Source organism: Tetranychus urticae, chromosome 3, assembly GCF_039701765.1.
Source record: "Tetranychus urticae isolate SD_2017Ah chromosome 3, NJAU_TeUrti_SD_1.0, whole genome shotgun sequence".
NCBI classification, from domain to species: domain Eukaryota; kingdom Metazoa; phylum Arthropoda; class Arachnida; order Trombidiformes; family Tetranychidae; genus Tetranychus; species Tetranychus urticae.
In genome coordinates this window covers 21,305,975-21,326,559 of record NC_142960.1, presented here as the reverse complement: position 1 = coordinate 21,326,559, position 20,585 = coordinate 21,305,975, and the positions used below count along the sequence as shown (strand labels likewise).

General features: G+C 32.2%; 1 protein-coding gene across 1 annotated transcript in view; it reads right to left on the bottom strand.

Moving 5' to 3' along the window:
• Positions 1–3,934: 3,934 nt before the first annotated feature.
• The window catches only part of Fife (regulating synaptic membrane exocytosis protein fife), a 44,566-nt gene continuing 27,915 nt past the window's right edge, over positions 3,935–20,585 (bottom strand). Inside the window, exons 6-13 of the mRNA XM_015932448.3 lie at positions 11,215–11,356; positions 10,185–10,497; positions 7,366–7,659; positions 6,919–7,003; positions 6,651–6,828; positions 6,015–6,569; positions 4,786–4,902; positions 3,935–4,646 (exon numbers count right to left, since the gene is read on the bottom strand). Of these exons, the coding sequence (XP_015787934.2) occupies positions 4,366–4,646; positions 4,786–4,902; positions 6,015–6,569; positions 6,651–6,828; positions 6,919–7,003; positions 7,366–7,659; positions 10,185–10,497; positions 11,215–11,356 (1,965 nt within the window). The 3' untranslated portion in view covers positions 3,935–4,365. The remainder of the gene's footprint in view (positions 4,647–4,785; positions 4,903–6,014; positions 6,570–6,650; positions 6,829–6,918; positions 7,004–7,365; positions 7,660–10,184; positions 10,498–11,214; positions 11,357–20,585) is intronic.

The following is a 20,585-nucleotide window of genomic DNA, read 5'->3' as shown; positions in this document are numbered from 1 at the left end:
TGTGCTTGTTGTTGTTCAACATCAAATGAAAATTGATGTTTCTGAATAAATCTAGACAAATACAATTTCGATTCTCGATTTATGCATTCTTTCCCTTCATCATGTCATGAATGAACAATGCTTTTTTCATTGTTTTATGCTTCATATTTCATTTCTTTAGATTTTTCGTGACAATTTCAGTGAATTTTCCACCAACCTATAGAAACTTCATGGACAAAAAAAAAGTTTTACTCAAAAAGCATTAATACAGTTTGGTAAAGTTTGTCAAGAAGATCTTGACCATTGTCTTTGATAAAGTATTTGGTCATTCATTTTAGTTATAATGATTGACTAGCAAATATGAATTTAATTTCGTTTTCATTTTTATTTTCAATTCAATTTTTTCGTTGAATTGGATCTGAATTTGAAAACAGTAAATCTAATGATGAATTTGAAAATAATATCTGAGTTTCAACCGTTATTTTACTGAGCAGCTAGGGACATCTATGAGACTTTTTTGTCTTTTGTTGAACCTTTTTATTGCAAGGTAGCTGCTGCCATCTGGTAAAACTAACTTGAAACTCTTTTCTATTCGGTTTTATGCTGATTCTTTTTTGGCGCAGATGTTCAGCAGGATAACTCGTTAATTGTTAGAACTTCATTTTAGTGTCATCTGTTGAATCAATTTAGTTGACTTCTTGATTGAATTTACCCCAAAAGCTAAAATAGTGTGATAAGTGAAAGAAGCTTATGATACTTTTAGAGTCTGCGAAAAAGTTGATTACTGAGTCAATAGCAACAGAGCGAACCCTTGTGTAGCACTCGTGAGGATGGCATTTTCATAAGCAAGTGATTCAATATACCATAAATTACAATTTCTCTTAATGTTAAAAGTTTGCACTATTTTCTGGAAATTAATAAGCTGTTTGCTAAAGGTGATGAAGATGAAGGAAAAATATTTCAACTAATTTATATCTACAGGGAGATTACTTAATCCATCACCTCTGTTTGCATTCATAATTGAAAAACGATTAGTTACTAACAAGTTGTAAGATATTTATGTACAATTGTTCTGCAGATAATGATCTTGTTTTTGAAAAAAATAATTTGGACATCATGCTCTTCTGATATCAGGAAACGGAAACAGTGGTAAGTTTCAGTCACTAAGTTAGTGCTACTAACACCCAGAATGACTAACCATTTTAGTACTAACATCAGTCTTGCATAGAAAGCATTAACTGAAACTAGTACTAATACCAGTTTACTTAACGTTATCATAACTGTCAAAGGACAGTGACAGATTATGATTATGAACTGAATCCTATTCATACTGATACTAGCATCAATCCCGGAATGATAGTAGTATAAAATGGCTGGCTCCAGCACACTTTTTCTTAAATTTTTAACTCTATTTTTCAGACTCATAACAGAATTTTTATTCTCCACCATTCATAAAAAATATAAGACAAAATATTTAGAGAATATTATGTGAATTGAGAATTTGTTTTGAAAATTGTGCCTGTCAACATTGTAGTGAAATTAATATTGGTGCTTCTTCATCATCTTCATCACAATCACCGTCATTATCGACATCAAATATCAATAAAAGTCATTACTAAGATGATTGTGAGTAGTATAAAATTGCTGGTTCCAGCACAAAGTGCTGGAACCAGCAATCAAATGTTTTGAAAATAGCGATTTAGATCTAATTAAAACAAGAAATCTTTATTGGTTTATCACAATACACTATTCGTGTTCCATCACATATTCAATTGCTGTGGTAACTATAAATTCAATTAAAATTTGAGGATTGGTATTCCGATGGAGGCGAACAGCGAGAAAACTAAGTAGATCAAAAACTTTTTGGAATGGGATATATCCTTTTATTTTGACTTCACTTCCATACAAAAACTGATCAATAGTTGATGTTAGTTCATCAAATGCTCTTTTATTTTTTTGATTTCCAGTACACTATTGTTTTGAATGTTCACTGTTTGCACTCGAATCACCATATAAATATATTTCTTCACCGATTTGATCACAATATTCAATTTTTACAGAACTTTTCGTTGATACCATATTGACCATGAATGTTTGTAACTGTAACTTTTTCACTTATTGAAATCGTTCGAATGATTGATAAAATTAAACTGAATTCATATTGATTTTAAATTTGAGTGAATTCAGCTAAACTAGATTAATTTTGATAAACTTATGAAATGTAGACAGGATGCAGGAACTTGACTGGATGAACTTCTTTTGTTTTTTTTGCGTTTCAAACTGATTTTATCTTGCAGATATTTCCTCATTTGCTTCTATTTTGTGAAACATGACTTTTTCAATTGTCAATCAGGGAAATGGACAATTTAGCTTCTAGCTATCCTGATTTTATCTATATTGTTCAAAATTCATAGTTAATTTGATGTCTTTTTTAATGAATTTCGAATTTTTATTCTTATGTTTTCAAATGTCTTTGAATATTAATATTTTGGAAGACTTATTTCATAATAGGTACGTGCGACATATCGTCCTTCCTCATTTTTTGTCCTGAATACGATTAATACAATCATCATATCGAATAGTAATTAACATAATTATATGGTTTTTTTCTCTGATTTTGTATAAATACTCAGTTTAGGATCGACTAAATCATCAGTTCATGTTCAACTTTCATTCATAATTGTGAATCAACGTTCTTTTATTGAAAGTTTCAAAGTCAACTTTAACCGTTAATTTGCTTTACTGCGTCCAGTCGTCTTTTGACTTAAAGTTAAGTTGCTGTACTGTAGAATCATCTTTTCAAAGAGATCATCCTCGTCAATAAAAAACACTACGATTGAAACCACGACTTTCTTACATTGATTTACTTAATTAAAATTCATCAGACTTGACCATTCTTCAATTAATTTGCGGATTTTCCCCCTCGCGCCGCCCCTTCATTTGCATATTAAAAAGTGGCTTGAAAGACGCCCTTTTTATACTTCTCTCAGGAAACAATTAAAAAGTTGCGTCATTAATGGAACCAAGGAAGTTTCCAATTACCAACCGTAAGCCGCTCTTTTTGTCATGATAATGCCGCCCTCATGTCGCACAAAAAACCAAGCAAATTATCAAGGAATTATGAAGACTCATCATGTATCCACCGTATTCACCAGACCTAGCCTCAAGTGACTATTTTCTGTTCAAAAATCTCAAAGAATATCTCATAGTACGACGTTTTAGCTCCAATTCTGCTCTTATAGCCGAAGCCGAAGCATGTTTTAAAAATCAGCCAGAATCTTGGTACAAGGCCGGAATCTCAGAATTACCGACCAAACAAAAATGAATATTCTCAAAGTGACAAAAGCTAAAGATTACAACTTTCGGAGTTCTTATTCTGAAGATAGTTTTTTCATTAAAAATTCAGGTCTATGTTGATTGATTATATCTTACTCATTTAAAATAAATGAAACTTGTAGCCAAAATTCGGCCGTAAACAAAGAGTAACTCTCAGTAACCTTAGCTTATGTGAAATATTGGCTATCTCCAGCCCACTTCATTGTCTTGCCTCTTGTCTCAACTCTATTTGTATGGCTCACAAATTTGACAAAGTGAAAGCAATTAAAATTAAGCTACTAAATTAGCATAAACATGCACATAAAAACAGTTACATTTTTGACTGTTGGCTGTTTCAAATCATGGATAAACCTATTCTTGATTTATCTGTTACCTGGTATCTTTCAATCCAAACAAAAGATGTCGCTACGTTCTCAAGTTTGCAGCATCCAATGCTGAGCATCGGGATCGAACTTTTCAACCAAAAGTATTGAAGTTCAATTTGTATCGAAAAGTTTAACTGCCTCTTAGTCGGAAGATCTTTCGGAATTAAAATTTTCTTTATTCTATCTTGGATGACCCATAAGAGCCCAAAGAGTGATCGTCTTTCCAAATACAGTAAATAAACAATTTTGATAATAAAATAGTAATAATAATATTTAATAATAGTTTGGTAATAATCTTATTTTGATCAAAAATCAGTGCCGTAATAAAGCCAATAGTAAGACGATAGTTAATATTATTTACGTGTACACTTGATTGTAAATTATCCTAGCACTATGCTAGGGCTAGAGCTCCGATGAAATAGATTAATCAAAATAAGTGTCAATTTGCTGTGCTACCAAGTGCCATTTAATGTCATCTAAATGCTGACCCATGTAAATTTGACCTGAATCACCGGTTGAGTTACTTTGCAAACGGAATGATTCAAAAATTTCCACGTTTTTTGTGGCTTTATAACTTATAACGAATAGCCAACGCTTTTATATTTTTATTTCTATACACTTTAAAAGTTTTATTTTTACACTTGATTCAATGTGGATCGAAACAATTTAATACAAAATATGCCACTTATGGAGAATGATTTAGTGCGTAAAGTTTAAACCAACTAATGGTCAGTTTATGCAGCTCGAGGGAATTCACTTTAACATCAACTGCCCCTAATGGAGTATTGTGTTCAAATCCTTTATGCTTTTGCCAGACCATCACAAGTAATGATCGACCGTAAATCAGGGCAGCATCATACTTTAAAGTCTGTCGATATTGAGGATCACAAGAACCATAGACAACTCGAGTTTTCTTTTTATTTGTGTGACGATTACTTTCCTTGAGATAAGTTTTAACATATGTATCTGAACAAACAGAAAATGAGAAAATAGATTAGATCAAATCATCACTCAGAATGCTCAAAATACTTTTTGACTTCTAAGTCAACAACTAAAAGAAAATGTTGAAAAATGCTTCTTGAAAATCGAGTCAAGTCGAGGTTACCTGGAGGTTGCTTTGAATGAGTTGTAGGAAGGCCACGAGCAGCGATAACTTCAATCTCTAGTAAACCTTTGGTCATGACAAAGCCAAGTTTAATTTCACCAACAATTAGATTGGAACCTGTGAAGAAGCCAAAAAGCAAAATTAAAACTCGAAAATTTTCATCACCTCAACTCAAAGTCAAAATAAATCTTAACACCATTCCCATTAATCAGTCAACAAAAGACTCGATATAAAAAGTAGTTGACAAACTGAGCAAAACTTCAACCATAAAAGGTCACAAACTCTTGGCTTAATCAACCATCAAGTTGATCAGTTGAAAAGTGATAAATTATCGTTAAAATGCACATTCATTTGATGGTGAAAAGAAGAGAAAGGGAAAAATGAAAATTCCATTTATCAGTTAATTGACTTTGCTGCAAAAAAGGGTTCATGATTAGCACAAGAATTGACTTGAAGGGAATGTTTTCATCATAATAATAATCCAAAAACAAGAAGAGCAACAAGAATAGAAGAGTGAACAGGAAAAATGTTCAACTAGTTTGAATTGCCTTTCATCCAACATTATCATAACTTGCTATAAATGTATGCAAATGGATGAACTTACAACAAAACAAAGTACAAAGTTAGTGGAAAGAGAAACGATGGGAAAAAAACAAAAACAAATTGCTATTAATAAATGGTACTTTGACTGTGCTAATATTATTATACAAAACCCATTATTATCAAATTTGATAGTCTTTAGTCTGGCTTAGCCTTTCATACCTTTACTTTTTTTCCTCCCTTTTCATCCTCATCTTGATTCCATTTTTTCTCGTGCTTCTTTGTTTACCCTCTTTTTATCCTCTGTATTGAGAAGTGAATTGATTATTGCATTATATTCCTGAAAACTTTGAAATTAGTTGCTCAGTTTTCAGAATATAATGAGAATCATTTTTCAGGGAAAAAAGAAGAAAATTATTTCTTCTCATTATCTTTTTCTTTCCCCATTTGTTGTTGTTTCAACATTATTGATGAGTCAAATTACTATCAACTGCAACATTTTTACCTCTTTTCCAGTTCATGTAAATTCATTAAAATACTCAGGAGTTGGATGGGAAAAGAAGGAAAACAAAAGGCTTTTTTATTGTGACTTTGGTTGACAATTGAAATATTGAGGTTCAAAGTAAAGGAAAAGTTAATGAATTTTGATTGTGTTTGGGATAATTTTTTTTCTTCGTTAGTTTCATTACCTAAATCACAGCCCATTTGGGAAATTGTTGATGTATTGACTGAATCACTTTCCGAGGTAATACCTTCTGAATCGGAATCTGAATTTGTAGTCACTGATTGATGGTAGTTGGATGAAGCCGAGGAATCTACGCGAATGTTTTCACCTCCGGTTGTATCTGGGTTTGACTTTAGGCTAAAGGAACGATTCATTTTACTCGATGCTATGCATGAAGCACTTTTACGTCTTGGACTCAACGGTGGAGGTTCAACTGTTAGGCTTGGTGGCGGTGTGCCCATACCACCTGATCCAGCAACTAATTGGTTGGCACTTGTTTGACCCGGGATTGGGCCGTGATGGACTAAGGTTTCACTTGAAGGTCGAGCTATTCGTAGGCTCATTGTTCGGCTTGGTGAGATATTTGATGCAGATGAATGAAGATGAGATGCTGATGTGTTTAAATTGTTGATAACTCGAAGGGGATCAATGATGTCTGATCGACCCGAATTACGGCGACTTGATGGCACTGACTTAGACTCGGAAAGGCAAGAGAAACCGTCTGTCAATGCTTTAACGGCTGGTAAAAGAAGTAAAGTTAAAGTGTTAAGAAAATGTAATTTTTAGTTTCAACTCTTGAAAAGTAAAAGACTTTTGTTACCTAAAGTGTCGAGAGAAGAGCTTCGAGCAAGGTTGCACAGATATTGAGGCAACAAGAGAGGCCACCAATCAGTATTATGAGCAATGGCACTTTCCATTGGTATCACAGTTTCGCCAAGAAGCTCAGGTTTATCTCCCATTGTTTCCCAAATCCCAATTTCAAGAGCCATTTCAGTAATCTAAATGCAAGTAAAGTAAAGTTGATCAAAGTTATAATACATTTCAATTCGTAATTTTTCTTGTAATAAAAGATCTAACGAAGTTGATACCTTTTCAATTGGAAATTTTTGAATAATAACAGTTTCGTTCCATTCAAGTCCATTACTCAGTTCAGTTTGACAGCTTTTGAAGCCCCTGTAATCACAAGAAAAGCATTTAGTTTCAATTTCCATCTAACTTGAAAAGAGAACACAAATTTCGATAATTTTTCATCCAAATTGTCGCATTCGAATAACTCAGAGACATTTCGAGCTTTGAAAAAAAACAATTGAAGCTATTCGCGACGAAATAGTTTTAATCTAAGAATTGAATCTTTTCCAAATGCAATTTTCGTTCAAAACTTTTTGACCAAAAATTTGATATCAAGTAAATAAATATATTGGATTTCAAGTTGAAAATCAAAATGTATCCAATGCAGTAGACTGGTTGGATAGAGGATAAAAAACTGACGATGGCAAGACAAAACTTGAGCAGAAAATAAATCGAAAATTACTTACATTTCAGGAATGATTCGAACCCGAGCAAAGCAAGGCCTCTTGTTGTTTAAACCTTTGGCACATATAATTGTTATCACCAACTCACTTCGCTCCAAATCGACCCAAGTTTGTATAAGTATCTCCCCTTGACCCACCGGTTGAACCGATTCAGGAGTTCTAGGTAACTTGCGACCTGATCGATTACCACCTTGATAGGAAGGTGATATTGGCGGACTTGAATAAATGTCACTTCCACTTTGGCTAAAAGCTTGGCTCAGTCGTCGACGTTGGTGAATCAGAGCGCCTCTTCGTTCACTGCAAAACCAATCAAAAAGAAAAAGAAAATTGAAAGCAAAAATGAATTTAAAAACTTGCAAAATTTGACTCAATTTGAGTTTCCTTTCAAAATCGTTATCAGTTGAAAACATGAAATGCCAGACAATTGATGAGTTCACCATAATGGAATGAAGAAAGAAAAGGTTATTATTCTCATTATCCTATTAATTTCATTTCATGTTTTCCATAATTTCATGGATTAATTAGCAAGTTTAGTCTTTAGTTACATGGAAAGAATGAAATTCTGAAAGTTTTTCAAATTTTCCTTCACTTTTCACTCATTTCCTCAACTGATTATAATGTAAAGGGAAAAGTTAAGAGCATTAGAGTTTAGTTGAAAAAAGTAAATTGAATCTGGTTGGAACTTTTTGGGTTAAAAAAGGTGAATCCAATATCGATATACTTTTCGTAAACATGAAGAAAGAGAGAAAAGTGATACTTTAGAATCTGGATAAAAGGTGGAATTGATGAAAATAGAAAATCATGAATAGCCTTGAGGGTTTATTGATTGATGAACAAAAAGGAGGTAAAATTAATCCATACTATTGAATGAATGGGAAACCTGGAGAACAATATTTACTTTGATTTGGTAAAGAAGAAGCAAAAGTTTTTATTCCGTTTTTTGTTTCTTCATGATATTCACATTCATATGGCAATAATGTGAAAAGCAAATATTAATATTTTTGCTTTCATGGTTGCAGCAAGAATAGAAGAAAAAAAGTTCATGATAAACTGAATTTAAAACCACCAGTTTTCCTAGGTAAATACATTTACTGAATAAACATTTACTGTTCATTTTTTAAGACTTTTTTTCGAGCAGAAAAAATGCAACGAATTTGCCAAATAGAACGGAAATTTATCCAAAATATGAATTTCCAATTTTTGGCTTTTTTCGTTTTCCAAAGCTCATTGCCTTTAGCATCGACTTTGAGAATGTTTTCATGTTATCGAACAAGATTTCACAAGAAAATGATCGATTTTTCATCGAACTATTGCTTCTGTATTTCAACTCGAAAAGAATTTATTTTTTAGAGATCGATCTTCTTTAAATATTTTTAGACATCGGATCGAAACACGACTGCAAAGGAAAGTGATGCTATAAGGTATTGGAAGCGAGAATCGAACCAAGTAAAAGGAAATTTTTCGAAACTCGACTTTGAATGGAACCTGAAAATGGATGGAAAAGGTTACAACAGATGGCACTACACTTTACTTGCATTCATTTTTGTCGATTCCAAACATCTGTTGACAAACGATAAAATAATGAAAGTTTGAAATCAATGAGTTGATGAAGTTTGTGAAATAAAAATAGCTTTGGATTTAATTATAACTCAAGATTTTGCAATGAGTTACTGTAAAACATGAAAACAATTGAATCAAAAATAAATCATAACATGACATTGGAAGGTTTCGTAGTTCTTTGTGAATCAACTTTAAAAAAATTACGAATTTTCTTGTGAAATTCCGTCTTGAAACATTATTAAATTTCTTGTGCAACTGCAAAAGATGATATTAACGATTAATTGGAATTTTTCCATTAAATGTAACTCGGAAAACACTGATCTTTAAATAAGCTACCGATTTTGTCTTTACTGAAAACTCCGAGCTTCCTGAATGCTAATTTTTTGTAAGAAAAGCTTCAATGAAGAGACAAGTAGAGAATGAAACTCAGGAAATCAATCAATCAGTTTGTCTGAGAATATTATCTCTGTCATGTACAACTTGTTATCACATTTCAATTTGAAACTAATGAATCTTTCAATGTTGATCCCTCTTGTTTCCTTGTAAAATAATATCAATATTTACTCAACATTTTTCTCATCAAAATCATCTCCAGTCTTGAATAACTCAAAAAGCACAGAATTAGTGAGCAGGAAAACTGTCAACTTACCAGTTGACCCATGCACATGATCGTCGAATAAAAGAGTCAAATATTGCACAAAAGTTACGTTCAATATGTTTTATGCGTGTTACACACTCAATTGAATTTCCAGTAACAAAAAGATTCCCTAAACTGCTGGATTCAGATATCATCCAAACCCGATTCAACATCCATTCTCAAATGGTTCAGTGATATTTAGCCATGAGTTCTGGGAGACGACTAAACATATCACAACACCATTTCAGTACCGATCTCAGTATTAATGAACAGCTCTAAGTCAATCCCTTCGTGCAATACCAAGCTAAGCTTAGCTTGGTCTACACCATCGAAGATATAGAGGTTCCAACCCGTGGCCTCTGAGAGAAAGCCAGACATCTGAGCCACAGAGCCTAGACTCGTTCCCTCGTCAGGCTAGATCTTTTCACTATTTTATCCAACACTTTAAACACTGAGCTTTCAATTAATCATAAAATAATTTGTATAGTTTACTCAAGACTATTAAGCAAACATAGATACTTTCACTTAAATGGGTTTGGGTTTACTGGGTTTTCAATATGTTCAAGATTTGACAAGTTTCTCCCCGTCGATATTAAAATAGTTGATTTGAAGAAAAGTTACTTACGTTCGGTTATAAGGTTCAATGAGCAGTTCGGCCGTGTTTTGTGAGGACTCAATAATCGAGCAAACTTGTTCAAATGTACAATTGACTAAACTCTTTCTATCCCATTCCAATATCTTGTCTCCTGCTTTGAGAGACATTTTATCGGCTGAACCTCCAGGTACAACGTAGGCAACGTAGGCATATAATTTACCATCAGTTTCACTTATTTTACCACCCATCACGACAAGACCAAACCCATGAGTTCTTGGGTTGACATCATTTTCATCTCGATGTAAAATGATTCGTTCAATTTGCGAGTTTGACTTTCGAACTCCTAAAAAACAAAAGAACGAGAGAACAAAAAAAAACATGAACGAAAAGGAAAATTAAATCCAAATCAACAATTAAATGTCTGGAAAAGACTAATTCTAGACTCGAAAAAAGTTGTAATTTAAAGATTGAGATAGAAATGTTTTCCACTAAACTTGATGTCATTATTTGTAGTTGATTTGATTGTGCTTTTTAGGTAATTGACTTTTCTTCTTCTTATTCAACTTGTTGATTCACTTGACTCATGGTGTTCAGTTGAAATAAAGATTTGTATAACATCTTATTGTTTGTCTTTGCCTATTCAATTAGTTGATTGGATTGGTTTCGAGTTTAACTCGATTTTGCTTCTCAATTTTCATCATTTTTCATCTCAAAGTTAATCAAAGTGATTAAATGAAATGTAAATACTAAATCAATAAACGAACGTAAATTGAATCGAAATCAAAGTTCGCAGTAAATATTTAAAGAATATGCTGACAGCTTTTCAACCCTTAAAAGTCACTCTAAGAGATGTTCAATTTTTCACGTAAACAATCATTTTAAATGAAAAACTTTCATCGAATCGTAATTTCTACTTGAATTATTTAGATTTAATGAAATGAATTCAATTTTGGAAATGATTACTTATTTAATGAACAGCAAATTAAAGTTTCTTTGATTGAATGACTTGAGAAAATTGTAAACATGAAAAAAACGAAAAAAGATAAAATTCAAAGCTTACCTGCCGAGTCAACATCGTCAATAACAATCGTTATATTTTCACCTTCGGGAGCTGAAGCTCTTCTAGGTTGATCAGGGTTGGGCAAGTCGAGTGAATGCGTGCTCTGAGTTCGACCCTGTGGTAGTTCCAGTAAACTTCGAGACTGAAAACGAAAAGAAAATGAATAAGTAAAACAGTTCAGTTGAACAATTGAACAAGTTGAGTGAAGAAAAAGTTTTCGAAAAAAAGTTTCTACAAAAAAAGCAATTTCATATCAAACATCAATTTCGCCGTCAGAAAAGTTTGTCTTTACTCAAAAGAAAATTTTCCCAGAAAAGTTGCAATTCCCTCTCAAGTCGATAAACACAAATCATTGATTCCAATTCACCAAAAACTGTTGATTTTCTTTGAACCAATTTCATCGACTAATTTAATCTTTCCTCTTCTTTATTCAAATTTATCCAGGGATCAAGTTAATGGTTGAATCACACCCAATGTGCCAGGAAAATTCGAACAATTATTGAACTTTTCATGTCATTTTCCAAGTTGAATTTTTCCATTTCCACCTTGATTCGATTTTGAATATTGCCTTTTCCAAATGTTGAATGTCGCTGGATAATGATCAACATTTTGATTAACAATGTGTGTTTCAGTTAATGGTTTAGAGGATAAGTTGAGGTAAAACAAGTATAATGATGATGACTGTGAATCATGTAACAAACTCATTTCAAAACATGATTTATTCGAGCAACATTATTCTCTGTTCACTTTTTCCCCTGTAAATTGAAACAAACTTTGTAACACTTTACTGTTTACAAATGTTGAGAGAATAAAAAATGTGTCAAACTCGAGACGTTCAATTATTAGTACAAGCTAATTGGGTAAAGAACAAGAAAAGTGATTCCAAAAGAAAAGAGCATCGAACAAAATTATCATATAAATTGAGCCTTTTCACTCTTTATTCATTGCCTTCACCTTTCGGTTGATAATGATGATGAATTAGTCAAGCAAACCATGTTAACCATTCTTGAATATTATCTGGTCTCCATCAATGTTTCGTGAGAAAATTCAATGAAACAATTTTTAGAAAAAGAAATTTATTGAAATTTCTTTTTTCGTTTCTCCAATTATCGCGATTGTCATTTTTAACGAGATTTACCTTGCAATCTGAAACGTTGAACATTCCATGTTTACATGGAGTAAACAACAACTGAAACAAGTTATCAATTTTAAATATCTTTATGCTTTTGATGGAATAAACTTGAAAATGTTTTTCTTTCCATTCCATTTTTGCATTCCATTTGTTATCATGTAAACAGTATAAAAGGTAAATATGATTTGGAATGAAAAGAAATGGATAAATAATATTGAGTAAAGACACAAAATGAATGATAAAAGATAATAAGTGAATACTCAGGATAAGAGGTGAAATTTGATGAAATTTTGTGCTTCGTTTTTGTTGACGTAAATAAGATGAGAAAAGGTTTCAAGTGGAAAGAATGTAAAGAGTCGCTGGAAACATACAATAGGATAAAGGATAAAGAGTGAGTAAATGAAGAGAATGAACTGAATAAAGAAAAGGCTTACATTTAAAAAGGGTTTACAAATTTGTTTAACCAATCATTTACAGAACAATAAGAGGTAAATCAGATTTAAATTTAGGTGAAAGGCAACAATAATGGAAAGGAAGAGAAGCAAAAAAAAAGACAACAAATGGCAACAAAACATTAGTTGACATTGCCAGTGGGAAGAGAGTTACGTTTGTTCACGTTGAAAGGTTGCAAGTTGAGAGGAGATCAGGGAAGAGTATAAGGTGAAAATTGAGCATTTATTGGGAGATGGAAAAGGGTGGAATCAAGTTGAAGGTAAAGTTTTAAATTAAAAACAATTGAATGGGTTTAAGGGAAAGCTGGATAAAGTTGAAAAGCAAGGAAAAAGAAAAAGTTGTTTAAACATTTGTCTAACCAAATGTGAACGCAGATGGAAAAGGATTCAAGTCAACAAAATACTCGATAAGCAACAGGCTATATTTAGAAAAGAATTTGGAAATTTTCAATTTGCTGAAAATTTCATCGAATATCAAAGGAAACTGAAAGAAAATCAGTACAGTTTTGTGGGGTTCTCCAGTGAAATTGACTTTTCGAGTTCCAGTGTTACGGACTCGTGTAAACATAAAAGTGTTTAATGTTTCAAGGTGCAAGTGAATTCATTAAAATGATAATCTCGATAATTGGGGAAACGAAAAAAGAGATTTTTCAATAGAAAATTTCTTTTGTAAAGTTGAACTCTTTCATGGAATTTTCTCACAAAAATTGAAATAGAAAATGACAATAACTTCAAGACTTTTGAGAAAGAGATTTTCGCACATTTCATTCGACTAATCGCGGTTGAATTCCGATAATATTTTTGGTTCAGAAAACTATTAGAACTTTGATTTTTAATGTTTGTTCAAAATTTACTGAAAGAATATTTGTCGATGAATAAATTGTAATTGTTCGCATTTCGATTGACAAGATATGCACTTGTTTGAACACTGGTTTTATGGTGTTGATAAGCAATTTATTTTTCCACGATTTGAACCACAAATGAAAAGATTGAAAAGCTCTTTTAATTGGTTTCTGTCAGTTTAATGAGAACTTGGAATGAACCGAAAAATTTCACCCTGTAATGATTCCATGTTACACATTTGGAGTAAACTCTTGTCTAGAATGGCCTGCAGGCTTGTGATTAGTGAAAAGTTAATACTTTCTGTTTGATTCTGTTTTTTTTCCTTTCTCTTCGCTTGATATCTGTCTGTTTCCATCTGGAACGATTGTAAATAAGGAATGTTATTTTCTAGAAAAAGAAATTTCTTCCAATGACACATGAAACAGGAAAAAATGTCATTGCATCGTTGCCCAAGTCTCGACAGGTGAACAACTCGACAAGGTGATGAAAATGATAATATAACTGTTGATGCCGGATCGATTGAAGGAAGAAAATGTTGACAAAAGAAAGGCATTTGAAAGGAAATTCCCTTCGGATGCTTTCAGAACTCTTCTCATTATTTTCCCTTGTTTTACCGAATGCTGTTCATCAGTTCCAATGTTATAATGTATCAACTTGTCAACATGCCCATGCGTCTCAACTTATTGGTAAAGGTAAGGATAAGTGCTTATCGATCCACTTAGAGTCACATTTGATTCTCATTCACATGCATTCGCCAGTTTTACCTCTTTACTTGTCCAAACTCTTTTCAGCTTGCTTCAAGTTCAAGTCATCTTCTTTAACCCTTTTCGCACTCAACCCATCAACCATTAAATGCAATATTTGCCATTATAAACACATCATTGCAATGTAAAAATCATGAGTCTCTTGAGAGAAATTTTCATTTTCTCTTTTCGTTTTCATCTTTTCATAATTTCCATTTTCCTCGTTTCACTTGCCTTTTCCTCATCATTCAATTATTGGTTCAACTCAGATTAATTGCGCTGTTTTCCCATTGTCAACCAATTAATTATCTTGTTAACATGAATATGATTCAACCTTTTCTTTCTTTTTTCTCCTTTCGACTTTATTTACTCTCACTGATGGACACAAACTTTTGTTCATTTAATCTGCTCCTAAAATTGTAATAGACAGTTGAATGATTTTCCCTGTTTTCCCTCTTGCAGTACACTTACTTTGATTAATTATTAGTCTAATTATTTGCTACAATTATGATGATGATGAAGTGACCAGAAAAATATGATTGATGAAATAATTACTCTAGTTTCATCTTGTTGGTGTCGTTCATTTGTACAGTCATTTAACTTGTTCACTAATGAATTTGGGGTAAATTTACTTCCGATCTTGGGCTGATCCACTATTGAACACATCATGATTAATGAACAATAATGGAGCTTACATGATGAAGCCATTGTTGCTCTAATTGAAGTATTGAAAGTTTAAAACTAATCAAGTCAAAACATGTCAAAATGTTGTCACAAGGTTGAACTGGTAAAACTCATTGACCAAAATAGACTTTGTTTTTGTGTGTAAATTGACTCGTTTAACTTCATTGAAAACAATGTCAAACTTGGACAAGTTGCTCGTAATGATGAGCCAGGAATAAAGCGATCTTTTGATGAGTTGAGGGTCAAGTAAATATTCGAGATAATTTCGAATGACACTGTTGAGCCAAAGTTGTTGCAGCAAATAACAGTTGTCCGATCAATTGAGCTTGATTGCTATAAATAATGGATCAATTTAATGTAACGAGTAGCTTTAGACATCAACAGTTTTCATGTTAGAACGGAATGAAAATAGCTTATTTAAGTATTAATAGAAATATTCACAATCCATTTCATGAAGTAAAGATGAGAAAAACTTTTTCCAAAGGATCGCGCTCTCATTGGGTGTCGTGTCGACTTTGAAACGATTGATTTCTGCGATTTTTCAGAAGTTTGTAAGATTCACAGAATTTTCTGTCTCAATCATTCACTGTTTCAATTATGAGCCAAAAATAATTAAATCACATCTCAACTAGTAAAGTCTCTTTGGAAGAAAATAAATTTTTCAATCAACCTTGTTCAACAAGCTAAACATGAGTTTGGAGTATTTTTTGTTGCTCTCTTCATTTACTCCTTCCAAGCGACTAACATTTTTCATCTGTAAACCTTGAATCTGATAAAGAAGCAAAATTACTCGACATGAATTTCGATAAGCATCATAATAATTGGAAACAGTCTAACAAGCTGTTACACTGAATATGTGACCAGAAAGTGTCATGTAAAATCTGTTGCAAAGTACCAGTTGTACATGAATAAAAGCCATTGAGCTGGGAGGGATAAAAAAAGAGTGTAATAATCGTTGTAACAACTAATCACACGAAACGAAAGGAGAAGCAGAAAAAAAAGTTTAACCAGAAATGCAATAAAATGCAAGTGAAAGGAAAGAAGAGAAGAGAAGAAAAAAAGTTTCAAAATTACATGAGAAACTTGAGATTCTGAAAGAAAGAAAAGATAAAAATGTTGATAAAGATGATAAAGGTGATGATGATGGATAAAGTCAACAATGGCGAATCACAACAATAATTGCAAGCTTGTTGACAGTTGATGATGAGAAGAACTGAATCAAATGAAACTGAATAAACTGTTGATTGTTCATTCTTCATTGTTCCCATGAGAAGGTGGAAAAAGCAGGTAAAAATAGTGAAACAAGGAATGAAGTTGAGGGAGTGAAAAACAAGGTGATAATGTTACAAGTAAATTGATTGCTGTTCATCATTGCAGCAAGAAGAGAAAAGTTTTACTTCCGATATTTTGTCATGACTATTATAATGATATTTTGTTTTTTTCCTTCTTCTTCTTCTTCCTTCTCTTGATTCACTTTATTCAATCAAATGGAAAGTAGCAAAAAAAAGATTGAAACGGAAAGTTCGAGTTTTACAAGTCAAGTTATTAATATATTGTTGCATGATAATGATATTAAAAGGGTTTGTTATTCATGCTCAAACTGAATTATGATTAAATTGCAAGGAATGGGATTTCATTCTGCCTTTTACCATGTAATACATTATCGATAAACTTTACAAATATATACTTTCATTTCCATGAATGACTTTCTCTACCTGAGATTTTAGTCTTTCTCTTGTTATCAAGTGCGTAACTTGGAGGGTAAAGTTATCACTCCCTGTACAGAGAATGCGTAATCGTAACGATTTATCGATTTTTTTGCATTTTCCAATTTAATATCAACATTCATTTTCCACATCAATTTATTAATTTTAAAAGAAACTCTTTTTTTTGGAGAAAATGGTTTTCTCTTGAAACCTGAAGATTCTTTCAATCATCTAATTGGGAACGAATTTTTTCTTCTTTTGCAAAATTTTCTTTTCTCACTCAAAAGTTGATAAACCTAATTAAAGGTTGATCATTAGCTCATCAAGACTTAACATGTTTTCCGCTTTTCCTGAGCTTGTAAAGGTTTGGAAAATGGTTGAATAATGTTTTTAGAAAAAAGTTGTTTTCGTTTCATGTTTACTTGGAATTGAGTGAAACTTGATTTTCTGTAAATTTTTCTTCTATTCCTATTCCCATCCTTTTCCATAATGAATCAAATCATCAATTATTTATTTTTACAAGTTTTGCTCGGAATGAATATGGAAATGTTGAAAAGTTGTTTTGATTAATATTTTATTAAAGTAAAGGAATCAAAGTTCAAGACTGGGAGTGAAGAGGCGAAATGAAGGGAATGATGGTAAACACGATGACCTAGTTTTTCTGATAATGTTGGTGGAGAAGATAAAGTTACATTTCAATGAATGTTTCGATTGGAATGAAGGTTAAAGCAACAGACTAAGAGTAACAGGTAACAAGAGATAAAAGCGACTCCAACTTTTCCAGGTTTGCCTTTTTACTTTTTGCTACTTGTGTTCATTTTTCATCTTGACACACAGCAAAACATTATCTCCATCATAACCAACCATCATCATGATCAGTAAAAGTAGAGACCAAGTCTCACGCATTTACCTAAAGAAAACTTCTTCCAAAGCATTCCATCATGATATTCAAGTTTACATTCTTCTCTGTTTAATCAACAGCTTCAAAGGTTTATCCAAACATATTAGTCTGAACCTGAAACTTCATTATGAAACATTTGCTATCGATATTATGATAACATTGATATTCACTATTTATTTATCTAATCATCATCTTGATCGGAAAATTGATTTTTTAGCTTTGCTCATTCGTTCCAACGAAAAATCAATGCAACAAAAATTTCAAATTTTGATTATTTCGATGTTTCATAATCTTTCTTGTAACTGTGAGTTTCGTAATTATATTTAACATTGAATAGAACATTGATTTTGGAGAGAAAAAAATTTTGAGAAAAACTTATTGGATCAGATTTTGCTTTGTGTTTTGACTCAATTTGTAGAGAATCTTGTTTTTCATTCACTGGGAGGAAAAGTTATCAAAAGATGAAAATATTCATTAGTAAAGGTAATCAAGAAAGGGAAATTTGATGCTCGAACTCGATTTTTTCGTGTTTTTTGGTGTATTCAACTTGAGGCTGTTGAAGTGGTTGAATAATGATAAGAATGTTGATTGAGGAAATGTTATAAGAAAAGTTGAACTTTTTAGAAACGAATGTTAATGACGAAAAAAACAACTTTGAATATCATGTGTTGAATTTGTGTTCAAGATCAACTGTTGAATATTATGTGATTTTTATTCTTGTGGTTTTGAAAGCTTTTACAAGGTTGGATAACAGGCAAAAGAAAATGTCTTTTCATTCAAACTTTACTGTAAATCAATTCTGTATCATGAAGGCTTTTCTCAACGTGTGATGGCATCAGGAAGGGAAGAGGAAAAAAAGTATAAATAAAGTGCAAAAAAGAGATGAAAAATTGTTAAGGAAAATGTTGTTGGATTATTGCGAGAAAATAATTCAACAATTGGATTACAAGACGAAAATAATAAGATAATGGGAGTAAAGAAGAAGGAGAGAAAAAGCAATGATCATGATTGGATGATGGCGAAGATGGTAAAGAGAAGGAGAAAATGTTTGAATCGAACAGAGAAAAATGGCTGAAATGATGGACAGAAAATGTATGGAAAAGGAAATGATAGATGGATGAGAAACATGAGAGTGCCAGAGATAGTTGATAGAATTGATGAAAAGAGAAGAAAAAAATCCAAGAATAGAATTTCGTTTCTGTTTTCTTTTCTCTTTTCATGAAACCAACAGCAACAGGTAAACATTGTCTTTCCATTCAATCTGTAGATGGCGTTTATCCAATGCTCACTCAAAGTCAAATTGAAAATTGTTGGAAATTCATTGAGCTTGGAAAGTAACCTTGAATCAATCTCAAAGAATCTTAATGAATTTAATTTCGAGTTTTGAGTTTCAATCGAACAAAAAGGAAAATAGAAAAAAATGAACTTTTCAAGCTCGTGGTTAAATGTTGAGATATGACTGCCTACGCAGCTAAAGAGCCACAGAAGTAAAGAGTAAGTTGTAATATGATAAAGGTTGGAGTAAAGTAGAGGAAAGAAAGGGATTAAAGTGAAGTGAATATCACAAAGAAGTAAAATTGGAAAGAAATTGCAATGTGACTTGCAATCTCGTTGGACTCGGTTTTTCCTTTTTTTTCCTTGCTGTTCTCCTGATGAAACTGATGAACAAGAAAATGGTGAAGCAGGAAGAATTCCCAAGATCGATAATATTAACTTTTCAACATCAAGTCAAGTCAACATTGGTTTGCAACTGAGAGCGAAGAGAGAAAGGCAACTTTTTCTCTAACAACTTTTATAACTTATTTTCTACCTTTTTCTGCTTATCTTTTACTCGATATTTTTCTCTCTATCTTGTTCTTCATTTTATCATCATTTTTTTTCCTTGGACATTACCTTTATGATATCCATAGACGAACAGAGCATTTTCTTATCCTTAACCTTTTACTCTGTTTTGTTCATCAATTTTTATTCCCTTTTCTTTTCTTGTGCCTTTTATTCCAATCAACCTTGCCATTTTCATTGATCCACTTGATATCCGATTCTCATATTGAATGAATCTTAATTAACCTTGTAAATCCTCTTCATGCACTTGCCAATCTGACCAACCTAGCTTTGGTTCACCTTTCAAATGGAAGAAGAGAAAAAGACTTTTCTCTCTCTCCTGGTTACCAAAGTAAATTAAACTCCCAGTCAAAAAACTCCCTGAATATGAATAATTGATAAACCTGAAAGTTCGATATTGAACACGAAGAAAAGATAAATTGAAAGAATGAAGACTTAAGCTTAGACATAATACTTTTCTCGATTAAAAGACTTTTTTTAATATAAAAGTTTGAAAAAGAATTTAAATTCTTAAGCTTTTCAAAATGCTTTTTCGCTCATAAAGACCAAAATCCAAGAGAACAAGTTTTTTTTCTAAATTTTCAAGTTTCATTGATTCGAAATCGATATTTACAATATTTATTTCTTTGCCAATCGAAACGAAAATGTGAGAAATGATGAGATGAACATTGATACAAATAGAGTTCAAACTCGAGCATATTGCCAGGCAATCGATCATTCGAGTGCTTCAACATTAAAACAGTATTCGAGTGGAGACTTTTTTTCCTTCCAAAATCGATTGCTATTATGGTTAACCTTTTGACGTAGTTCGAGCAAGTTCATTATCAGTTGACCAGAGTTGAGTTGATGATTTTTCTCTCTTCATTTGTTTCCTATTAATGCATTTTAATTAAACTATAATTTGACCTGTTTTCTGGGGTTGCAAGTGTCAAAGGAAATGAATCTTTTAATGGCTCTTCTTCTGTCTTCTCAGCTTGAACACAACGATAATTAAGGTAATGGTAACCATAATGATAATCATCATCATTAGGGTAAACATTTTCAATGGTTACCATCATGAAGGGTTAA